The sequence below is a fragment of the Ceratotherium simum genome, chromosome 16, assembly GCF_057802395.1.
Source record: "Ceratotherium simum simum isolate JZ-2026a chromosome 16, ASM5780239v1, whole genome shotgun sequence".
Lineage (NCBI taxonomy): Eukaryota > Metazoa > Chordata > Mammalia > Perissodactyla > Rhinocerotidae > Ceratotherium > Ceratotherium simum.
Genome location: NC_141915.1, coordinates 26054830 through 26077855, shown reverse-complemented (window position 1 = coordinate 26077855; position 23026 = coordinate 26054830). Strand labels below are relative to the sequence as shown.

General features: G+C 52.2%; 2 protein-coding genes across 4 annotated transcripts in view; one reads left to right on the top strand and one right to left on the bottom strand.

Moving 5' to 3' along the window:
* The first annotated feature begins 312 nt into the window (after positions 1-312).
* On the top strand, positions 313-5323 carry ZNHIT3 (zinc finger HIT-type containing 3). Of its 2 annotated transcripts, XM_004434821.3 has the most exons (5): positions 315-452; positions 586-617; positions 2434-2520; positions 3546-3629; positions 4774-5323. In XM_004434821.3, the coding sequence occupies exons 1-5, from the start codon at positions 367-369 to the stop codon at positions 4953-4955; spliced, it is 471 nt and encodes a 156-aa protein (XP_004434878.1). In that variant the 5' UTR covers positions 315-366; the 3' UTR covers positions 4956-5323. The 2 variants fall into 2 exon arrangements, with proteins under 2 accessions (XP_087296990.1, XP_004434878.1); XM_087440864.1 differs by lacking the exon at positions 2434-2520 and having other exon boundaries at positions 313-452.
* MYO19 (myosin XIX) overlaps positions 5187-23026 on the bottom strand; it is a 41625-nt gene continuing 23785 nt past the window's right edge. Inside the window, exons 10-26 of one of the 2 annotated variants that reach the window (XM_087440860.1) lie at positions 22717-22813; positions 22500-22576; positions 20714-20816; positions 20079-20250; positions 18337-18410; positions 17424-17545; positions 17110-17223; positions 16675-16851; positions 16162-16311; positions 14963-15070; positions 13930-14000; positions 12042-12145; positions 10072-10238; positions 9814-9943; positions 8395-8480; positions 7141-7446; positions 5187-5994 (exon numbers count right to left, since the gene is read on the bottom strand). In XM_087440860.1, coding sequence (XP_087296986.1) covers positions 5866-5994; positions 7141-7446; positions 8395-8480; positions 9814-9943; positions 10072-10238; positions 12042-12145; positions 13930-14000; positions 14963-15070; positions 16162-16311; positions 16675-16851; positions 17110-17223; positions 17424-17545; positions 18337-18410; positions 20079-20250; positions 20714-20816; positions 22500-22576; positions 22717-22813 — 2187 coding nt within the window. In that variant the 3' untranslated portion in view covers positions 5187-5865. The remainder of the gene's footprint in view (positions 5995-7140; positions 7447-8394; positions 8481-9813; positions 9944-10071; positions 10239-12041; positions 12146-13929; positions 14001-14962; positions 15071-16161; positions 16312-16674; positions 16852-17109; positions 17224-17423; positions 17546-18336; positions 18411-20078; positions 20251-20713; positions 20817-22499; positions 22577-22716; positions 22814-23026) is intronic. The other variant, XM_004434822.3, reaches the window with a different exon arrangement.

Genomic DNA, 23026 nt, shown 5'->3' with positions numbered 1-23026 from the left:
AAGTAAAGAACATTGAGTCCCACGTATTCTTTTTACATGCGGGGCAACAGAACTGGAGAGTGACGATGACTTGCTCCAAGTCACGCAGCCGCTTAGGGACACGGACGGGGCTACATAACAAGTTCTTCGACGATGTGACCTAATCAGGGAAAACCTATGATGCAGCTACTGGATGTACATCGAGTGTATCGACTTTCTACTTATCAGGCCTGGAACAATGAGCAGGGTCAATCCATTGCTTTTGACTGCCAGTAAGTGCTGCGCGCTGATTGGTCCTGGTTAAGGAAACGGGAAAAAAAGGCGTGCGCGTGGGACACGCGCAGAGAGACCGGCGCGCCCCGGTGTGAGGGAGTCCGCGGCGACGCCATGGCGTCGCTCAATTGTAGCACCATCGTCTGCGTCATCTGCTTGGAGAAGCCCAAATACCGCTGCCCCGCCTGCCGCGTGCCGTAGTGAGAGCGAAAGGCCGTGGGGAAGGAGAGCGCGCGTGTCGGGCGGGCGGGGGCCCGGGTGGGGGCTGCGGGACTGCGGGAGGGTCCGCGCGGCCTCCGTGGCTGACGCGGCCTGTGGGCTCTGTTGTTACAGCTGCTCCGTGACCTGCTTCCGGAAGCACAAAGGTAAGGCCCGGCGTCCCCGCCTCAGCCGCCGGCCCCCTCTTCGTGCGGGGCGGCCCCCACTTCTCGCCGCCGTCTCGGCGACGTGAACACCCCTGGCCGTGCTCCGTCCCGGCCTTGCCGCGCCCGAGCCTGTCGGAGCCCCTGGGGGGACCTCTGCCCGTGAATGCCGTTCCGTATTTTGAACAATCAAACACTTGGTTTCTGCTCTGCCTCTCCTTCTACGTGTCATCCTCCTCTTTAAAAATAGTCGACTGCTTTCGCGGAAGTGTACCCTAGTTGTTGCCTCATCGTAGCATTCTGACGCAGCCCGTCACCGTTTGGCAGACACTGCTCTGGCTAAGGTTGACAAGAACGTTTTCTTTCTTTTGAATAATGCCTTGTTAGAAACAGTGGGGTAGATCTGTTTACAATAAGGAGTGATGGCCTTGGTCTATTAATCTTGTCTACGTGTTAAGTCCTCCTCTAATCTGGCCTCTCCTCTCTGTTCTCAGGGACCCTTTCCCACGACCTCATGCTCGGTTGGTTCTTATGTTAAAGTTGTGTAGTGGTTGGTTGCCTCTAGTTTCATCCCTTCCAGTCTCTGGTTTACAGCAGTATGTTTCAAACCCCGACCCCCCTGCTTTTTTTTTTTTACCTTAATATCTTTGCAGCATTTTCAAAAGAAGCCTTTCAGCTCAAGTTAGGAAAGAAGTACACTTGCTTTGCTGGAAATAGGGTTGGGGAGCTAGGTCAGAACGCTTTCCTCGCAGGCTCTGCAGCCCTGTGAAGTTCCTCCAAGAATCCCTTGGGCAATCAGGAGCTCTTCACTGCGTGGCCCAGCTTCTGCCAGCTTAGATTTTTCTGAAATGCAAACTTGAGCAGTTCACTCACTTATTGAAAACTCTGAGTCTGTCTAGCAAAGGAGGCGGTGGTTCTCAAGCTAGGTATTGTTCTCCCTGGGGCAATGTTTTTGTCATCACAGTAGCTGAGGAGGAGTTGGTGGTACTACAGGTGATTGGTATAGGCTCAGATAAACATCCTGTGGTATGTGAGACTATACTACACCATTAAGGAGCTTTCTGCCCTGAACACAATAGTGTCCTTGCTGACAGACACTTGTCTTGGGAAGAAAGGCAAACCTCTGGTGTGTGGCATTCTTTTGCTCTGGCTTCCATGTTTTGTGCCCCAACCATCTGGCAGGTCTGCCCTACCAGGCAGCGGACAGTTGCTCATCACCATCTCCCTGCAGTCTCCTTGCACTTGACCGTATTCTTTCAAGGGTCTGGTCCAGCCTTTCCCTCTGCCAGGAATGCTCTTGCCAACTAGCAGTGCCTCCGCCTCCAAGACTCCTCTTGGTCCTGTCTCCTGGCTCTCTCAGGTGACTTAGATCAGACTCTCCTTATCTTATCCATATCTCTAGCTGTCATCAAGACTAAACCCCTCAGAGATGGGCCTGATGACTTACCTCTGTGTATTCCCAGTGGCACATGGTACATGCAAATTTGGTATCTGAAACTGCTGAGAAAATAGTTTGATGCTAATTGAAGTCAGTGTGCCAGTTAATAGTGGTGAAAGCCCTGTTGAGATTAGGCAGGACAAGGAAGGATGGGGACAGGCCTAGGGGTGCATGAGGCCTTCTGCCAGGCTCAGGATTGCTCAGTGCTTTCCTGATACTGCCCCTTGCTTTGATCTCTCACTTCCTCTACATCCATTTCCACCCCCATCCACATCCCTTACTTCATATGTATGCTTCCACCTAGATTCTGGCTTGGTGGGGAGGTGCAGCCTTGCCATCAGAATGGAGGTGATGTGCGCCTGAGATTTTTGTCTCTTTCAGAGCAGTGCAACCCTGAAACTCGTCCTGTTGAGAAAAAAATAAGATCAGCTCTTACTACAAAAACTATAAAGCCTGTGGAAAATAAAGGTGGGTGGTTTGACTTCAAACAAACCTAGAAAAGGGTTTCAAATAGAATAAGTTGAAAGAGCAGAGGAGACTTGGTTTGGGGCAGGGAGTCAAGAATGGTGGCTTCATTAGGGAGCAGCAGCTTCCTTAGTCCAGAGCACCAGGAGTGAGACCACATGTCGTCACGGGTGATATTATAGAGTAGCCTGCAGGCATTGTTCAGGACAAGAAATCTGGGGGCAGGAGGCAGAAGGGGGAAAGGCCATAGCCATGGTTTGGGGGTGAGGTGAGAGGTGGACCCTGCTGGCAGGAGCCTTCTCCAGTCACAGCTTGGGGTCTGCCTCCATGGCTCTGGCTGAGGCTGTAGTTCAGTTGAGCCAGGCCTGGGCGGGAGGCTGCCTTTGGCCGAGGTCACCTTGCTGCTGCTGGGGGCTCCTCACAGCTTACAGTGGGAGTGGGCTGTCATCCCATCCAGCCAGTCACCCTTTCTTTAATACCTCCTGGGCATCATGTACCACGCTAGGCTCTGAATGTAGCCCCAGTGCCACCAAAGAGATATTGAACACTCACAGCAAGAGGATGGCCCCTTTCTGCGCCTTGAGAATCTTCCTTGTTGGGTTCAGGCAGTGCCAGCAGTTTCTGCCCACGCTCAAAGCACAGGTTTTTACAGAGCACCTAGATTTTTTGGCTCATGACAGGGCTGGAGCCAGAGTGAGGGGAGGTGGGGCGATAACAATTGGAAAATCAGGCTCCAAGCCCAAAGACCACAGGGAAACACGTAGAGTAAGTCTGTGAACACTAGGATGCATTCGTTAAAGTCACCAATTCTTCTCTCTTTCACTTTCTTTCCCTTTCCTAAAAGGAGTGTGAGTCTAGTCACAAATTCCAGAGAAAAAAAGAGGTTCCTTTTATCTGTACCTACTTGCATACCCGTTTGACTGTCACCCATGTGCATGTACATTTTCATCATTGGAACCGTAGTTCAGGTCTGGCACCCAGGCTCTCTTTTTAGTCATAAGCAGCTGATTATGTTCTGTCTTCCTTAGATGATGATGACGACTCCATAGCTGACTTTCTCAATAGTGATGAGGAAGAGGACAGAGTTTCTTTGCAGAATTTAAAGAATTTAGGTAAGTCTGTGCATTGTTGACTTGTCAACCATTGAGATAACATTTAATCTATTGTATAGAATGTGATTTTTTAAAGTTATTAAATACTTTAGTGTGGCGTGCCAAGCCCTTCCTCCAGCCGCCTGGTTCTGTAAATACACAGGCTTCCGCACCTCCCAGCCAGCCGACAGGGCCATCCTCTCGGTCTGGAATCCTCTTGGCTTTGTGGGTTGGCAAAGTTCTGCTCCTTCAAGGCTTCGTTCAAGTTTCCTTCCCTCAGCTAAACTTTTCTTGACTTTTCTTCTCTCTTTCAGAATTAGCCACTTTTTCAGTGGTGCCTTATAATAAATATACCTGTCACCACATTTTCTGGTAATTTGTCTCTCACACCAATCTGTAGGGCAGGGGCCTGCATTTATTCCCATGTCCCCAGCCATTAATGCAAACTGAGTAATCCCAGGATTTGATTTCTTAGAGGGACTCGGGTGTTAATAATGCCCAGCATTTGGGGGGACTGCTGTCAGTCCTTACAGCAGTTAAGTATGTACTTAACAGGCTGGTGTACTTCCTAAAGGTGGGCGTTGTTTTCATTCCTCCCATTTACGAGTCAGGCTGACAGGTGGTGCTTTGCCCCCAGTCCCCTGGTAGTGAATAGACTGAGATTAGAGCTGAGTGGGCATAAGTGTAAACAATTCTGTAAACTGTAAAGCACCCAACAGATGTTAGTGTCAGTTCCTGCTACTGATCCTGCTTCATGCTGGATCAAGCACTCACTTAAACATCATTCAGAGTATTTGGTATAATTGTCCTCACCACTGAGAACCTTCATGCCTGTACAGGAGGAAAACATGCCAGCAGCTCAAGGCTGTTGTTCCCTGTATTTGTGCTGGTAAAATAAATTATTTTTTCTTAGGTGAAATGGCATAAAGCTCAAATATTTACAAAGATATCAAGAACAGGAATCTCTGGTAGCATTAACTTGGAAATCATCTAATAGGCTCATCTCACCTTGTTTATGTGAAGCACTGGGTTAATGTGTGGGTTTAAAGATTAAGGGGATGCGACATCCCTCATAGTCATTACGTTTGAAACATTGAGCTTTCAGCTGTCTCCACCTGTTCCCACGTGAATCCAGATGGCCTTTCTTTCCTTGTTAATTTTTCAGGAGAGTCTGCAGCACTAAGAAGCTTACTGCTCAACCCACACCTTAGACAGTTGATGGTCAGCCTTGATCAGGGAGATAACAAGGCAAAGCTCATGAGAGCCTGCATGCAGGAGCCCTTGTTTGTGGAGTTTGCTGACTGCTGTTTAAGGATTGTGGAACCATCTCAGAATGAGGATTCTTAAGATGGATTATTCTGCTGTCTGCTCAAGCATGTGCTTGACTCTCGGAACCTGCCTGCTCCTTCTCCCGGGAGACCAGCTAGTGTAGGGCCCTAAGCAATGGCGGTGATGCTCAGACCAGCTGATGTAGGGTAGGTCATGCAGGTCTTCACCTCCATGGCCATGGGCTTGCGTTTCAGCCAGATGGGGGTATTCAAGATGGCAAACCATTTATGGAAAGAAAACTTCAGATGGTTGTTTTTAAATGTTTTATTTTTGGTACAGTTAAGGTAGACATCATCAATGATATCATTTATCAAGTTTCACACCCATTTGAGTTAAAACTTGCTCAGTGTTATTAAATAAAATCAAGATATGGTGGTTTTATGGTACATTGCATTGCTTGTCATCCTTAGTTCATAATCTGATTGCTTGAAATTATATTAAATAAATCAACAACATATTAAATAGTAAGGTTTTGTTCCTTCTTAAGGACCTAAATGCAAGGTTTCCCCCAGCCAGAATTTTAGAGCTGATTTCAAGCTGACTTTGCCTGTTTTGTTTGTGGGGAATGGGGGGGTGCCCGACTGTAGTGATGAATGACACCACTGAGTTGGATCTGTGAAGGTAGTAAGATGTGGTAAGTTCTCCGTGGCTCTGATGTTTCTTAATCCTGTTTGCTAACTACCAGCCCTGACACATGTCGGCTTGAGGTGTAGATTGGAGCTCCAGGGCCACCGGTGCAGGCACTGCCGCAGCCCTGGCTTGCAGGCAGCAGCCGTTGCTCGCTCTCTCTGCTTGGAGTTGCTATGGGAGTCATTTGGCAGCTGTGTGTTGATTAAACGTCTTTGGCAAGGCAGCTGGCAGGAAAAGGCCTTGAGAAACAAAGGCACCAAGGATCACCCAGCCAGGTGAGGACAGAAGGTGAGAGGGATCACATGTGGCCCAGGCTGTGTCTTTCCAGCAGAATCTGATTAAAGCCAGTGACACTGTAGGGCGAAGGTTCAGGGCAGATGTCAGCATAGCGCAGTGGAGACTTTCTGCAGTGAAACCTTATCGAACCCTAGGAGAGAGATGCAGGGATGTGTGGACAAGTACGTACTGGTGTGAGAGTCACAGCAGGAGCAGGATTGAGTTGATGATTTCTTTCCTTATTCTAAAACAATGGCCAAGTCCAAAGCAGTATTAAAATATAGAATTTCACATCCATTCAGCGTGAGACAGATGAAGAAACACTAGGAGGGAGCTCTCCCCTACTAGGAGTATCGCCTAGCACGTTCTTATGACTGCCTAAAGCTGGAGGATCAAATGTTACACTTCCATTTACACTCTGGCTAGGCTGTGTGTGGGTTGTCTTGGGAGAGCTTATCGAGATTAGGGCCTGTAGTAATTCCTCTGGTGTGGAAATTCGGTGTTTCCTTCCTTTTGCCTTGTCACTGTCACTAATCCTTGCTGTGACCCCATGTAATAGGTTGAGGATTAGCCCATTTTATGTGCTGGCTCTTTTTCCCTGGCTGCCCATAATATAAAAACAGAGCACTTGGACTTCACCTGCTTATCATTTCTTCAGCTGGAATAGGAGTTAAACCAAGTAATACAGTTTGAGGAAAGCATGGTGCTAAATCCAGTGCCATTGGAGGAAATAAGCTGTCATCACAACTCAAATTTTTTGAAAGTGGAACTAATTAAAAGATTCAGAGGAGATGCTAGAACACTTAGAGGCAGGTTTTTTTTTTTTTTTTTTTGTGAGGAAGACCAGTCCTGAGCTAACATCTGATACCAATCCTCATCTTTTTTGTTGAGGAAGACTGGCCCTGGGCTAACATCCATGCCCATCTTCCTCTACTTTATATGGGACGCCGCCACAGCATGGTTTAACAAGTGGTGCGTTCATGTGTGCCCGGGATCGAAACTGGCGAATCCCGGGCGCTGCACCGCTGCGGTGCCGGGCCGGCCCCTAGAGGCAGTTTTTAAAAAGTGAAAGGGCTCTGGAAAATTCCTAGTTGTAACAATGGAAACTACCCAAACCTGCAGCCAGCTGGGAAGCGCAGGCTTCTGGTTTCCCCAGTAGGGTTCAGATGACTCTCGTCCCACCCTCAGTCCTGCTCCTGCTGTGGACTTGGCTGGGCTTTGCCTCTGCCTTCTACAGTGGAGTATGAGGGACCCGGAGCTGTGGTGGGCAGGATTGCCATCCTGCCACACAGTTTACCTGAGGCAGTGCTCGGATGGACATGACACCAGCTTGTTCTTGTTGTGCTGTCCAGATGGTGTAGCTACTGGGGCTGCCCACGGGCAGCTGGAGGCAGGCCCAGACTACCAGTTTCCTCTGAAAGCCGCGTATACCCACAGCTGCGTTGGCCAGGACCAGTCCTAGGGGCCAGAGGCGGATTATCGCCCCCAGGAGCCTGGTCTGCACCTGGGGCAGCGGGAAGGATCCTGGGGAATGGGGAGCTTGAGACAAGTGTTTTTCTTCCACACCATCCAGTTCTTTAGAAGCAAGGCAGGCCATTCTGATCTTAAAAAGAGAACACCACTTTATAGCTTTCAATTTATTAGCTCTCTTAATGCAAATGAAAACCAAAACTCTCTTTAATAAATCAGCTTAACAAGGTGAACTGAAGGACACCTGGCCATGAACAGCTGGATGGCTTCAACTAGGTGGGCTCTGTGTGGCAGAACGTTATACCCAAGGCAACTGTGCTTAGACCCCCTATATATGCTACCTTAAAAAACAATAGCCTTGGGGCCGGCCTGGTGGTGTAGTGGTTAAGTGTGCGCGCTCCACTTCGGCAGCCCAGGTTTTGCAGGTTTGAATCCCAGGTACGGATCTATGCACCACTTATCAAGCCATGCTGTGGTGGCGTCCCATATAAAGTAGAGGAAGATGGGCATGGATGTTAGCCCAGGGCCAGTCTTCCTCAGCAAAAAGAGGAGGATTGGCAACAGATGTTAGCTCAGGGCTAATCTTCCTCACCAAAAAAAAAAAAAAAAAAGCCTAATGAGATCTACTTGATGGAGCATAAAACCTACCCTTTCATTTTTTATTGTTTTGGTGAGGAAGATTGTCCCTGAGCTAACACCTGTGCCAGTCTTCCTCTATTTTGTATGTAGGACACTGCCACAGCATGGCTTAACAAGCTGTGTATAGGCCTGTGCCCAGGATCAGAACCCACGAACCCTGGGCCGCCAAAGTGGAGCATGCAAACTTCACCAGTACACCACTGGTCGGCCCCAAACCTACCCTTTTAAAGTATACAATTCCATGGTTTTAGTATATTCCCAGAGTTGCTTATGCCACTCTTTATGTCATAACCACCCTGCAGTGTAGGTGGGGTCATGCCCATATCATACATGAGGAAAATGAGGCCACCCATTTTGCAGTGGCAGGGTCAGCATGCCAGCCGGGTCTATCTGGTACCAAAATACCTGTTGTCCACCCTGACTTCTCAAGTTAGATACTCACTCTCCATCTCTGCCACGTGTACTGGATGACCATGGCAGCTCTGTGCAGCCTCTGGATGTGTTTCCAAGTTAACCAGGAACGAACAGCTGAGGGGTTTGCCCAGAAACAGGAAAGAGAGTAAAATGTTCATTAGTGCTATCGGTAACCTGGCTGTTCAGCAACACCAGAGCAGCTGTAAAGGTTTGAAATAGCTCCTTTTTCAATGAATGGCTACCTCGTGCCACTACATAAGGTAAGGTACCAAAGTCAATATATATAGCAAAATTGGCTCTGGAAAACCCTCTCAGACTGTCCTCAGACTTGGAGAGACCTACACATTGAGAGGGGCAGCTGGGAGCAGGCTCAGTCTGGGGCAGTGCCCAGGGAACAAGAGGGATCTGAGTCATCTGCATCTTTTAAAATTATTTCGATTTTTTTGGGAAACTCTCAGTTGAATTTGCTTGCTTGCTTGCTTTATGAATCCACGAATGACACTGCTGTACACCCACATGCTGGTTAAGGTAATAACTACTGGATGGTGGACTGATCGTGTGGAAATTTTTATTTTCTTCTCTTGAAATTTCAGCATTTTCTGATTCTTTTTGGTACAATCATATTCAGAAAAAGGGCTATTCCATTAAATACTAATACATTTGGATTCTAGAAAACTAAAAAGTTTAAACACAAACCTAAAAATCACCTGTTATCTCACCAACCCAAATGGTTTTACAGTGTTTCTTTATAGAATTCTTTCATGCCTGTACACACAGAAACGCACCATACAGAGGTGGCATCACCTTTGACATGTAGTTTGGCATCCAGCTTTTAACGTCATATTGGAACTGGTTTTCCATTAAGTTTAAAAGAGTCTTCAAAAATACTTCTTAGCTGCATCATAAGGATGGTCCATAATGTAGCCATGACTCCACCACTGTCAGATAGTTGGGTTGTTTCTAGTATTTTTATTTTTCAAAATAAGACTGCTATGAACATGGTTCATACAGCGCTTCCTTTGACGAATCAAATCTTGTCAGTTTTTACCTTCTTAAACTCATTACAAGTGCTGGAGCCCAGCGGGTAATGATTTGAGTTGTTATAAGGGGAAAAAAAGATGGTATAAACAGCTGTCGAGATCTGGGAAAGGGGAATCAAAGGCACATTTTTAGCCTCTGTTACCTACAGAGCACCCTTATTTGTGGTCTGACCTGGTTTCCACTGAACCGGAGAGATGCTCTGGGTGAGCTAGACAGGGAATTTGAGTCCCAGGGCACCAGAAGGATGTGCCATCAACTTGCTGAGGCTTGGACACAGTCAGCCTGGTATGGGGACTCAAGGGGCAGCATTTCAAAGGAAACAGGTATCAGGTGGGGTCTGTGTGCAATCAGCAGCCGCATCTAGGCCCACTTGCTGGGCACCTGCCCAGGGCCCCACCCCTCCTACCTGCCTGGATGAGCACAGCAGCCCGTCTCTGCCTCTCCTGCTTGCGGTGCCGGTGTCGCCTCCAGCTGCCCTGGATGCAGCGGGCACACTGCTCCAGCACCTGTGCACGCGCACGTTCCAGAAGCTCCAGCTGGAAGAAGGGACATCCACTGAGGTCCTGAGCCTCTCCCCCTGCCCTGAGGGCCCAGACCCTATCCTGCTGAAGAAAGCATGCAGCTGGCTTCTGTAATCTCTGCTCCTCATCCCAAACCAGCTTACCGTGGAGTCAGTCATGAACACCTTGGTCCTGCCACAGTGCACTGGGGCTGGCATAGCCTCAGCTGGGTCACCAGGTGTGGCTGCTGCCCGAGTTAGAGCTGGCAGAGTGTGTAGGATGTCCCGGAGGAGAGGTTGCAGCGTGGCCTCCTCAGTGTGTGGAGACCATTCTAGGGGATGGGAGACAGAGGTCCCATCAGTGCTTGGTCGCCTAGATACCTCTGTGGCCTTAAGAAACTGGTTCTGGTCTCCCCAACATTCCACAGGCTTCTTTCCTGCTGTTCTTGCCTCTAACCATTTCTACCTCCTTCCTTTTTGGGGGTAGATCAGAGGCAGCCCCTCGATTGTCCCTCAGGCCCCTGATGTCCTGAGAAGTCTTAGAGTCCCCACTTGTGGCTGTGCCCTGGACTGGCCCACAGCCTCCATTCCCGTGGGTCCCCTTGGGCAGGCTGCCTAAAGGCTCTTGGTGCCTGGACTCCAACCTGGTATCCCAGGCTGCTCAGCCAGCATTTGTTTCCAAGGCCCCAAACTTACTGACGGTGAAGCAGGACAGCCAGGCCACTCCCTCAGCCCCTGACCCCTAACTCCCCACCATGTATAGGAAAAGGGACAAATCCCAGTCCTGTGGAGGCCCAGCGGGCCCCCCTGCCTGCCCTCCTGCATCTGGCAGGGCTGACTCCTGTAGAGGGAGGATTTACCTGAGGGCTCTGACCACCTTTAGCTGCCCAGTGCCTCTCTGGAGACAGAGGCTGCCAAAGAAGATGCCGCAGATGAGAAACAGCAGCAAAATCAACCAGGGGCCAGGGGGGCTTTGGGCAAGAGACCCAGAGCAGTAGAGCAAACCATGGAGAGAGGGGGGAGAAAAGAGGTGGGGAGAAAGGATGAAAGGAAAGTGACAAAACTGTCTAGGAGAGGAGGAAAACAAAGCAGAATTGTCCCAGCCGGGTCTTGTGGGCCCCAGGGTAAGGCTGTGTGGGTGGGAGGAGCAGCTGCTGCGGGGCAGGGGTCCTCCTGGGTGGGGCCTCACACCCGGTCCTTGGCCTCTCCCTCCACCTGTGCCAGGGCCTCCTCCCTCACTCACACAGACTCAGTGATATGCACATGCTCACAACCCCCAAATTGGGCCCACAGGCCAGGCTTCCCCTTGAGATTAAAGCTTGCCAAAGGCTTTGCAGACGTCTCCACTGGGTGACTCCAGGGGCCTGGAGCTCCAGCCAGCCCCGGGAGGGCTCAGCAGCTTCCCCCAACCCTGTCTTCCCCACTGGTCAGGCAGAGTTAATTTTCTCCTTTCCTCACCCTCTGCATCTAACCAAATGCTTGCCTGGTCTGACCAGTTTCTTCCCAACATTTCCTGACTACCCACATCTTTAGCTTCTCTCTGCTCTGGCCAACTTAACAGCCTCACTCCCATGGCCTGCCACGGGGCCCCCACCGTGGTCTCAAGAAAGCATGAGGCTGATGTCACTCCCTTTTTCCCTGGAAGTGCCTCCCATCTGCCCAGAGAATAAAGTCCAGCTTCTGTGACTGGGCCCTGCCCATCACCCCAGCCTCACCTCCCATTCTCTGCCTTATGAGCCAGTAACACTGAATGGCCTGGAGCTCCTCACGCACACAGTGCTGTTTCCTGCCTGTAGGCCTCTGTTCAGTTTACTTCTGTCATGCAGAATGCCCTTCACTTGGCTAATCCCATCTGTCCTCAGACACCACCTCTTCTAGGAAGCCTTCCCTGATTCACATCTCCCCAGCAACACCCACAACATCCTGTTCCTAGCTATGTCTTTCCACTTTCCCCACTGTTTGTCATTTTTTGAGTTTGTTTCCCTCAGTGAACCAAGAACCATGAAGGCAGGGCTGTGTTTTATTCATCTCTGAACCCCCACCCCTAGCCTTGAGATGGCCCAGGGTAGGTGCCCAGTGTTGCTGGTTCAGTCAACTGTGGTTGAACAAACAACTAACAAACGGGCCCCACTCACCTGAGCGCCCTTCATCAGGAGATGGGCTGTGGGGGCCAGGGGATGTGCGAGGACAGAGCCTTCTCAGCAATTCATATCGTTCCACGAAGTTCCGGTGCGAGACTCTGGAAGCCAAAGTAGGTGGAAGAAGAGAATGAAGTGACTTCATCCGTGAGCCAGGCACAGTGCTCGGGTGCAACACTATCATATTCAATCTGCTCAACAGCCCCGCAGAGAGCGGCCCTGACTGTGCCCACTGAATGGACGAGGCTGTGGTTCTGGAGAGATTAGCAGGGTCACTCAGCGGAGAGCATTTTACACTGAGTCTGCTCTTCCTGCAGCCTCGATCAACCAAAACAAAATGTCTCACCCTTTTAGTAGGGGATTTGCAGGCTGCCTCCTTCCAATGGGGCTCGCAGGCCTCTCCCCGGACAACTAGACCATTCTTACCATGCACACGTGCTCAGCCACGTCTCCTGCCTGTCCTCTCTGACCCCACTGCCTCCACCACTTCCTGATTTCTCTGCTCCCCTTCATGGTGCTTCTCTCCTCAGCTGGTGACATCTGATACCTGTATTTCCTCCTCCTTAGTACTGGCTTCTGTCTCCAACACTGCACCAATGTGGCTCTTGTCACAGCCATCAGCTGTGCCGCCAAATCCAGGGGTCAGTGCTCAGTCTTCCTCTTGCCCAGCTGACCCCTCTCCCTTGTAGAGCTCTCTTGCACCCACCATCCTGGCTTCCTTCTTCACTCACGACTCCTTGCAAGTTGCTGTTGCTGGTGTCTCATCATCCACTTCTCAGAATCTGAGCATTCCTCTGGGAATGGCCTCAGACCCCTTCTCTCTCTCCCTAGGTGATTTCCTCCTTGCTCACAGTGCCCCTCTGCTGAACCCTGAGCCATTTCAAACCTGATGACGCCATATTCCTGACCCTCCCCAGACCATCCCATCTTGGGGAACTTTCCCCCAATTCATCCATTTGCTTCAGATGGAAGCCCAGAAGCTGCTTCTGCGACCTGGAAGTTGACTGCTCCCCACGGTTGATCAATCCACAGTCCTATTTCTATCACAAGCCATACTCCAATTTTACCCACTTCTCTCCATTTTTCACTGCTGCCACCCTCGTCTGGGCCACCATCTTGCCTGTACACCTGCCACAGCCTTCTCATTCATCTCTTCCCTTCTCTCCTGACCCTACGTCCAACCTCCACACAGCAGCCACAGGGATCTTCTTAGAATATGAGCGCACAACGCTCCCTCCTTATTATATCCAGCAGCTTCCACGGCACTCAGGACAAACTGCAAAGTCCTGACATGGCCTACAAGGCACTGCGGGCCTGGCTCCCGCCCTCTCTATCCCCTCCTCCCGGCCCTCTATGCTCCAGTCACTTTAGCATCTCCCAGTTCCTAACCTGGGAGCTCTGAGGTTGTTCTTCCCTTGGTCTGCAATGCTTTCCCCACTCAAACCTTCCCAGGCTGGTCCCTTCGCTTCCTGGAGGCCTGACTGCTTTGAGGGCCCCTCCCTGACCAGCCCAAGGAGCCTCTGCCCCTGTCAGTCTACCTAATAGTAGTTTTGGTTTCTTTCCTAGCACTGAATTACTTTAGACTTCTCATTCTGATTTCCACAGGAATGTATGCCCCAAGAGGGCAGAGACTCCCCTTCCTTATTCACTGCTATATACTAGAAACAGTGCCTGGTACAAAATAGCGCAAAGAAAGTGAATGGATAAATGAACGCGTGCAGCCCCTTAAGTTCCAGGTTGACTTTGGCAGATCCACCTCTTTCTCCTCATGTCCTTATCCCTCTCTGGGCTGGGCAGGTTCTGGTCGGGCAGGCTCTGGTTGGGCCTGAGTCCCGAGGTTCACCCTGGCATTGGCCCTGCCCCCTGCAGTAATCGGCCCACTCACCGGATGGGGAAGCCAGCGGCACTGATGTGGATGGTCTCCACGAGGCCACAGGCCTCCAGCTGGCTCAGGACCTGCAAGGGTGGGGAGACACGGTGGGTATTTACAGCATGGGGCCAGCAGGCCAGAAATGCCACTCCTTCTGTGGCCCTGGCCGGTACAGATGTGCAGGCTCTCCTGAGGTTCGGCTGATGGGGGTATACTCTTTGGGGCAGTGAGAAATCAAGGGGTCTTGAGAAAATCTCCATGCTAGCAAGGGTCCTGGTGGCCCCAGCTCCCCTCGTCTGATGCATGGCTTCTGATATAGCTGAGGCAGGTGTTGGTCCTGGCCCTGTCTCACCACTCCCAGCAGTGTAGAGGCTCTCTGCTTCACAATGCTGCCCAACCCAATTTCTAGTTTTTATTTATTTTATATATTGCAGGCATTAGAGTGAGTCATAGCTGAGAGGCAGGGGAGATTATATTGTGAAGATTCTTCCGGGACCTGAATGAAGATCTTTACCACAAAGCAAAGTGGTCCTGGCTATAAACCTTAAGGCCACATCTACCAGTTGACTGTGGCATGCTTTCCAGAATCATCTACCACTCACATCTCATCCACATCCCTTGGAGCCTGGTACCCTGAGCAAAGGGCAGCTGCTAGCCACAGAGTGGTTTTGTGCACATTAGAAAAAACTACCTCCAGTCAGAAATGGCCACACTGTGCATGGACTGTAAGGTGACACAGACTTTCAGCTAATCACAAAAGACACCCATTCCTCTGGGTAGCTTCAGTCTCCCATTAGGGTACATGGCTTGGTGACCAGAGAGCAAGATGCACTGGAGCCCCTATCTGCCTCCTTGGCTACATCACTGTGCAGTGCACAGACCACACAACTGTACATGACGTCCTGACAAAGCAGAGGAGACAGGCTCTCCCTAATGTCAGGCCCAAACTGAGAGACCCCCTCTGGTCACTCCATTTGCCCTTCATCCCTCCAGGGCCTTTGGCCAGATAGGACTCTCTGGAAAGCAGCTCTGGCCCAGGGTGAATTACCTCTTCCCGGAGGAAGGTCTGCGCCTGGCCCTGGCCGTTGGGCTTGATGCAGCGGATGTAGTGGGGTGTGGTACTGTGCAGGACCTGGAGAAGCTGCTCCAGGGAGGCCTGCAGAGGGGAGAGACCATGGGGTCAGGCAGGGACTGGGGCCACCAGGGGGCATCAGCTGAGCCCTGGTTAGTGACCACCTCAAACACCTCCAGCAGCCCTCCAGCCCCAAGACCAGGATCCTCACATGCCCCGGGATGACCAGTGGACGCTCTCACTGAGTGGGCGCAAAGCACACTCCTCTCCTGACCTCTCACTGCTCCTCATCTCTGCCTCCAGGGACCCTTCTTGACGTGTGACCCTCCACCTGGTTGGTCTCCCTGCCTCCCCTCCACCTACCCTCCTCACAAGAGCAATCTTCCTAAAAGAGAACAATCTCAGAACCCACTGCGATCCATTCAGGCAATAGCTATTATTATTAAGCCATATTATTATTCCAGCCCATGTGCTGGAAGCTGTGCCAGGGCTGTGACACAGGCAGTCGGCTGCTGTCTCAGAGCTCAGGGTCTAACGGGACACAGAGATGTTGCATGGGCCCCCTCAGTGATGTGTCTGGGGCTGGGCAGGAAAGTGCTAGCCAAATCTGGGCTCCCCAGGGTGCCTCCTCAAGAAGGTGATGACAAGGCAGAGGTCTGAAGGGTGAGAAGGGTAAACTAAGCAAAGTGGCACGGAGGGTGGGAGTGAGGGTGGAGTTGAAGGGGCAGTGGTGAGGAGCATCCCAGGATGGAGAAGCAGAATGTGCAAGGGCTGAGAGACAGCAGAAAGCGTAAGATACTGGAGGAGGTGACAGATCTGCTCTAGCTGAGGACAGAGTTTGAGCAGGAAGGTGGAGAACTGGGAATGGGGTAGTCACAGAGGTTCATGTGACTACTGCTTTTCCATGATCACCCTATTAGCAGTGGGTGAGAGGCCCCCACTGTGCCACCCACAGGCCCCTAGGCTTCCCATCATGTCAATGATACCAGATAGTTTATTTGTCTGTTTCCTGTCTCATCTTCCACATGAGACTATCAACTCTGTGTGGACCGGGACCATGTCTATTTGACTCATCAATACTCCCCAGCAAACAGCACCAATCCTGGGAGGTGCTCGGTAAACATTCGAGATTGACGAGTGAACCAAAAACATCACATCAGCACCACCAGACCCACCTTGAACTTGGACACCACGGTCAACACAGGGGCCCTGCTCTGCCCCTGCTCCTCCTGGGACTTCTCTTCAGGGTCAGTAGGAAACAGCACCTTGACCAGGGGGTCCTGGGATTGCTGCAGGAGGCTGGTCAGCTCAGGGGGGATGGGGTCCTATTGGGAAATGACAGGGCAGTAGGTGAGGGCAGGTGGAATGCTACCCAGGGCTGTCCACGGGCTTGCCAGCCCTGCTCACCCAGGCCCCAGAAGAAGGGCTTCCAGGGGAGGGCAGGGCCTGAGACGGAGAGAACTGGTCCACTGGATGCCTAGAAACCAGGAGACCCAGTGTGACACGGGTCATTTCTGGGCAGGTCATGTCTGATTAGCAGAGACCTCAGGCAGGTGGGCCCTAGAGGCGACCCTGGATTCTGGGAGGATGTTCAGGAGGGAGAGGATACACAATAAGAAATGTACGTGCAGCAATGACTCGGCATCTCGTTTCAAGCGGGCCCCCACAGGCCCTGGCCCAGCCCTCACCTTGTTCTTCTCCACCAGGCCTGCAGTGTGGTACTGCACAGGCCCTGCATAATGCACCACGATGAAGCTGGGCTCCCGGCTGAGCTTGTTGTGGCCCAGGCAGGGGCTGCCTGCTAGGGAACTCGCAATGCGTGTCTGGAGCTGGGCTGCACTGCTTGGCCGATTAAGGCGGCATTCCTGTGTGGGACGGGATGGGCAGTCAGCCACAAAAATGAGAGGGCTCACCACAACCCTCGTAGTCCCCACCCCATGGCCCCCATGGCAGCAGAGTTGTCACCCAGGCATCACAGTGACCCAGAGAGGGAGGGAATATAGGGATTAGCAAGCCCATTTGGCAGATAGGGAGACAGAGGCACAGAGAGGGGCAGTCTTCAAGGCCCCAGAAAAGCCCAAAGCCCAACTCTGGTGCTCAGCACGCTAGCTGACCCTCCCCACCTCATTTATGAGGGAGCAGATGCTGAGGGGGCTCCCCTCGATGAGATCCAAACAGGCCTGGTTGTCCTGGTAGTTGACAAATGACCACTCCAGGCCCTCAACTGCATATTCCTCCTAGGGAGCAAAAGTCAGGGGGCAGGGGTAGAAGGCAGCTGTGGTCTGAGGCCCCAACCGGCCATCCTACGGCTGGCCCCAGTACCACAGCATATTCCAGAATAGCATTAAAGAAGGAACAAAAGGCTCCTGTCAGATTCTGGGATGGGGCTGGGGGCCAGGAAGTGACAGAGGATGCAGGCGGCTGGCCCCAGCCTCACCTGCTGAGCCCGCAGGTAGTGAGCCACAAAGTGCTGCTGCAGCTTCTCGTTGGCGTAGTTGATGCACAACTGTTCCAGACTGTTGTGGGGAAATGACTCAAATCCGTACACATCCAGCAGGCCTGGGAGGATGGGGAAGAACCATGGGGCGACTGCAGGGAGGAAGTGGGGGGCGGGGGGACTACAGGAGCCCAGGGTGGCAAGGCTCCTCCTGAAGCCTCATACTTGGCAGCCTGAGGATGAAGTTGAGTGAGCATGCCACCCAGCAGTGGGCAGAACACCCCACCCCAGGGTGGTTCCCATCTCTCTGCCCATGGCCCCTCAGAACTCAGAGCAGGAAGAAAGGCCAAATAAGGAGTGAGGGGCAGCCCGGGGCACCAGGTCCACTTGAGTCTGAATCCTCTGGTCCTGGTAGGGCCCTCCTGTGAGGGAACCAGGTCCCAGGGAACATTTTCTGTGTCCAATCCAGTTTGGAGGACCTTGGTTCACCAGCTCAGTTGGTGCCTAGAATTCCACCATTTCGTGAGCAAACTTCACTGGTACCTTTGAGCCTTACTTCCTCCCCAACCTGACTATCCCACTCAGGTTCCAACGATGTTATCACGTCCCCCAAGTCCCTTCTAGGCTAGCTTTTTTACCTCTCCTCCACTACTCTCCTGAGACTGGAGCTGGGTCTCTAGGGAGAGAAGGGCCCTGACAGACAAGGCACCATCTGAGTCTGCCTGGGGAGCTATGGACGGGGCAGATGTGCACAGAGATGTCCTCGCCCAAACTCTTGTGGACAGATGAAGAGATGGGGGTGCAGAGAAGGGAAAGGAGCCGCCTGGAGTCACACAGCGCTCCTGCCCCTCCACCCAGGGCTCTACTGTTCTTTTTCTGAAGGGGTGCTCCCAGCAGGGTGAGCCCCTGGTACCTATGAAAGTGCTCCAGGAGCTGGGGTCTGCGCAGATGCTGCTGTTGATCACCGATACCAGCCAGTCAAACAGCCTGTTGGGGTGAAGGGAAGAGTGGAACCTGGTGAGAGGAGGTCAGGCTGAGCCTGAGGGGTGCCACACCATGAAGGGCCTATATTCTGAGCCTGACAGGTCAAGGGCTAAACCCTCTCCTTTTCCCACCCATCCTGTCTGGACCTACTACAAATGCACGCTATGGTCATGCATTTTCCCAGGTACACACAAATCTGGCCTGTCCTCCCAGCAAGAGTGAGCACAGGACCAACCAGACTGTGGAGCTAGAAAGGCAGTGGGTCTGTATCAGTCACATGGCCTGACAGCCAGCTGGTGTCTTGGGGGCTGATGGGCAGGCCTGGGATGGGTTTGTAAAGAACCGAGTTCATTGGACTCTCCGGCAAAACTCTACCTGTGGAGCCCAGAGCTCAAGGCCCTGCCAGACCCCGCCCTCCACTCAGTCCTGTATAAGTAGGCCAGAGTCACCTGAGGCCAACAATGGCATCTTGCACTCTGGAACCATCGCCACCGCAGAAGATGAGGTAGTTACTGTACAACAAGGTGACATGTACAACACTATTAAGGGGTTTCTTCCTTACAATTTTTCTGAAAGTAATTGCTCTGCAACTTTTTTCAGCTGGTTTCTATTTTTGCAACAAGGGCTTCAAATACTCATTCGAGGTACTAAAAACGAGTGACCCGTTATTTACCACGTGTAAAATGTTCCATGGTTAGAGGCTCACTCTACCTGTGATTGATTGTCACACTTTATTTTATCTGCTCATTTTGTAGTGACTTGACACAAAGGCTTTAAAAATCTTTGGCCTGAAATTCTGACCTGAAATTAGCTTCGAGGCAGTGGGAACTGAACCTCTTGCTGAAATGAGTTCAGTCTGGGCCCCACTGCCCTGGGCCATTTTCAGCTTAGAGGATCTTCTCCCTCAGCAGTGCTTCTCAGGCTCTTAGCTCTCTGAGAAGTTCATGAAAGCAGGGGGACCCTCTCCCCAGAGAGGTGCTCAAGCTGCCATGTGCACATGCACACATACGCGTGTTCTGTCCCACAATTTCAGAGAATTCTGGGGCCCCTGATGCGCTTACAAGGCACCCTGAAGGTTCTCAGAACCCAGGGTGAGAAACCATCCTTAACCACATGGCCGGAGGGTAGAGATGCCTATGTAACCCACCAGGAAAAGGCCAGGACCCTCACGTTCGCCCTGTTCTGGGCTCCCACTTGCTGCACACTGTGTTGCCCAAGACTGTGGGCTGAGTGTCTGGCTCTACCACCGTCTGGCAAATTCCCCGGGTGACTACAAAGACCTGAAGGACAGGGCACATGGAGACAGGAGCCTGCTCACCCATGAGTATGAACCTGGAACCATGAGGGCCCCAGATCACCTTTGGGGCCTGCCTTACCAGCAGAGAGCCAGGCCGGCTTTCCTCATGTATCACCAAGGTCAGGGCAGCCTCCTGTACTTTAATAATGAGCTGAAATCTAGGCCAGGAATGTGGCAACTTCCCCACGCAGAGTACTCAGCAATCGAGGCCAAGGGCCTTGCTTGGTGAAAACCCAGGACCCACTCCCTGCTTTCCCCAGGGGTCTGCTTTATCTAGCAGCCCTACCCCCTAGGCCTATTGCCTGATGGTGTCTGGTCCAACTCGAGAGACAGGGAGAACCTGGGGGGAGGGCAGCACCCAGGGTACTGCTCACCGTGCGTAGACCAGTTTGGCAAGACAGTCTCTGCGGGTGTCACACTCGGCTCGGGAGCAGGGCTTCCGGAACACCTGCTGCTGCCTGCCTGCCCTGATGGTTCTAATCTGCAGCGTCTCCAGCAGCGGGTCTTCCAGGAGCAGCAGCAGCGAGGCCGACGTCCTGACAGAGCCTGGGAGGGACAAATCACCCTCCATCCAAACAGCCCTCTTCACAAGGCACTGTGTAGTCATCACAGTGGAACCACGACCACCCAACTAAACAGAGGAGACCTAGGTTCTGGTGGGTGAGAAGACTCACCGACGGCCCCCATCACTGGTAGAGGCAGGACTTGAACCCAGGACTTCTATGTTGCAGTCCACACTGTCACGTGTGGGACAGATCACTTTACAAACCCTCTGACTCTCGTTTTCTCATCTGTAAAATGGGGACCATGCTGTCTGCCTCACCACAGAGGAGGGGAGGAGTAACTTATCCAGGGCGGGGCCCTACAACTGATGGCTTCATCAAGGGCATCAGATCCCAAATTTCACCCTCTGGCCTCCAACCCAATCCTGCCAACATTGGCTCTTTTCTGGGCAGGGCCTGCCCTGCTCCCTGGGCGTGTGACCAAAGCCTGAGGTGCAGACCCCCACCCTTGCCCTCACACTTGGCATCGTCCATCAGCTGGCAGGGCTGGGCTTCGTCCTCAGAGTCAGCAAACCGGATGTTGCCGAGGTGCAGCAGTCCAGCTAGGACCTGAGGGGCAGGAGAGGACACGCAGTGGGCACCTTCTCAAGGGCTGGAGCCTCGCCTAGGAAGGGCCTCTCTCCTGCTGAATATAATCATGATAACAGAATAATAATAGTAGCTCCCAATTATTGCCCACTTACTACAAGACTCTGCCAGGCACAATTCTATACAAGTTAACATGCACCATCTTGTTTAATATTTTCAACAGTCAGTGAGGCACATGCTGTGATGATGCCCAGGATAGAGATGAGATGGGGAGAGGTTAAGTCACAAGCCTAAGGCCACACACTTGGTAAAGGAAAAAGGCAGGAAGAGAACCCAGGCAGTGTGTGACTTCAGATGCCTTCCAGGGCAGCCAGTGGGGTCCCAAGTCACTCACTGTCTGTCCTTCTGCCTCCCACTCTCCAGGAGCAGACTGTGTGGGAACACACTCCTGTTACTTGTGGACCAGGGTTACTTCCGTGTGTCTGATGGGGGTTGGCTCTGGCTCCCTTCAGCTCTTTCTCAGCACTGTTGGGCTTTTGACAGCCCGGCCTGGCGAGGATCTGTGATCTTGGTCTCTGCACAGTGGGTGCCCTCTTGCCTTTGCATTCAATGATCCACATGGATGAGCCCCCAGGGGCTGCAGAAAGAAGACCCCGGGGTCCAGCAACTTGGAAACCCTGGTACTGGGAGAGCAGGGCCTCTCCCACCATCTTTGTCTGGTCTCAGGCAGGGTGGCTCCACATGCTACTGGCTTTTGGGCCACAACCCACCCCAGAAGACTGCTGTGCCCAATGGGCAGTGTGGGGCAAAGGGTCATGCCACCCCCAAACCAGCACTCCTGTTGGGACTCCTAGTGTTGTCTACTCGCCCCGGGCTTGTCACCATGTGCTATCCTGGCCAAGCTCTTGACTGATGGTATCCATACTGACCATGATTCCTTCCCTGCCTGAGCAGCCCCCATCTGGAGGTGGAGGTCACTTTCCACGCACTGCCATCTCCCTGCAGTGGCTTCCCTATCTCTGCTGGCAGCCCATCCTATATATCCCCTCCCATTGCTCTGGTGGGTGAGGAGGTGAGGAGGGAGGGAGGGAGTCAGCCCTGTCAGCAGAGACAGATGGGAGAAGGGAGGCCATTGTGGAGATGAGAGGGGCCCAGCACTGTGTCCTGATAGGAGGGTAAAAAAGGTGGGAAGTGGGAAATACTGCATCTGGTATTAGCTCTACCTGTATCACTTAGTGGTGTTGGACTGTGGGTAGGTCACTTTGCCTCTCTAGTTTTCTCAAGCATAAAATGAGAATAATCTCCATACACACAGGACTGTTGAAAAAACCAAGTGAGCTAAGGGGTGTGAACGTGATTTTTAAATTTTAACACAGTAGACAAACATGTGGTAGCGTTATTTCTCTATTCTGATTATTGCAGGAATAACTCATCCAAGCACCTTGCCCTCTGACCTCCATGGATCACTGGGCCGTGTTCTATACTATATGTGCTCCATCACTGTCCTCTGTGCCCCTGTCCACCCTGACACCCTATCTCCACGCTCAGCAGCACAGAGGGGTGGTTGACTCCCTGGAGATAGCACAGCGGGGCCCAAAGTCCTAAATCCTCAGGAAAAGAGACTCACAAGTTCCGAGAAGGGCCCTCTGAGAGGGGCTGCCCGTCACCTCTGCCAAATGTAAGTGGCATAGCTTTTCTTCTGACCTTAAAGACGTTGTTCTGGGTGGGAGTGTCGATGCCCAAATGAAGCATGGCCTCTCTGGTCACTTCAAAACAATCCTCTGAAAAGGAATCCAAGTCACAGCCCAGTGTCAGGACCAGAGGTCAGCAGGGGCATTGAGAGGTGAGGGAGGCAGGCCCTGTGAAAGGGTAGGTGAGTGCTGTTGGGACAACCCAGGGTGCTGGGTAAGGGTCCTCCTACCTTCTAAGGTCCTCTCTGGGTTGGGCAGCCAGGAGAAGGCAGCTCCCTCGGGGAGGTGCCACTGGAGCCTCTCGTCTGCACTGGCTCCTTTGCAGATCTGTGGGGAGGGGTGGGCGGGTGGCTGACTAGGAGCGCGAAGCCCACCCAGGCCTGCATAGGCTGGGACTGGGATGAGAGGAGTGAGAAATGGCAGCGACATCACAAGGCTGAGAGGGCCCTGTAGAGAGCCCAGGACAGGCACGGGGGCAAAAAAGCAGCAAACCGTTCTGGACGTCTCCAACCCGATGCAAAACCCCTGCCGAGGGGGCCT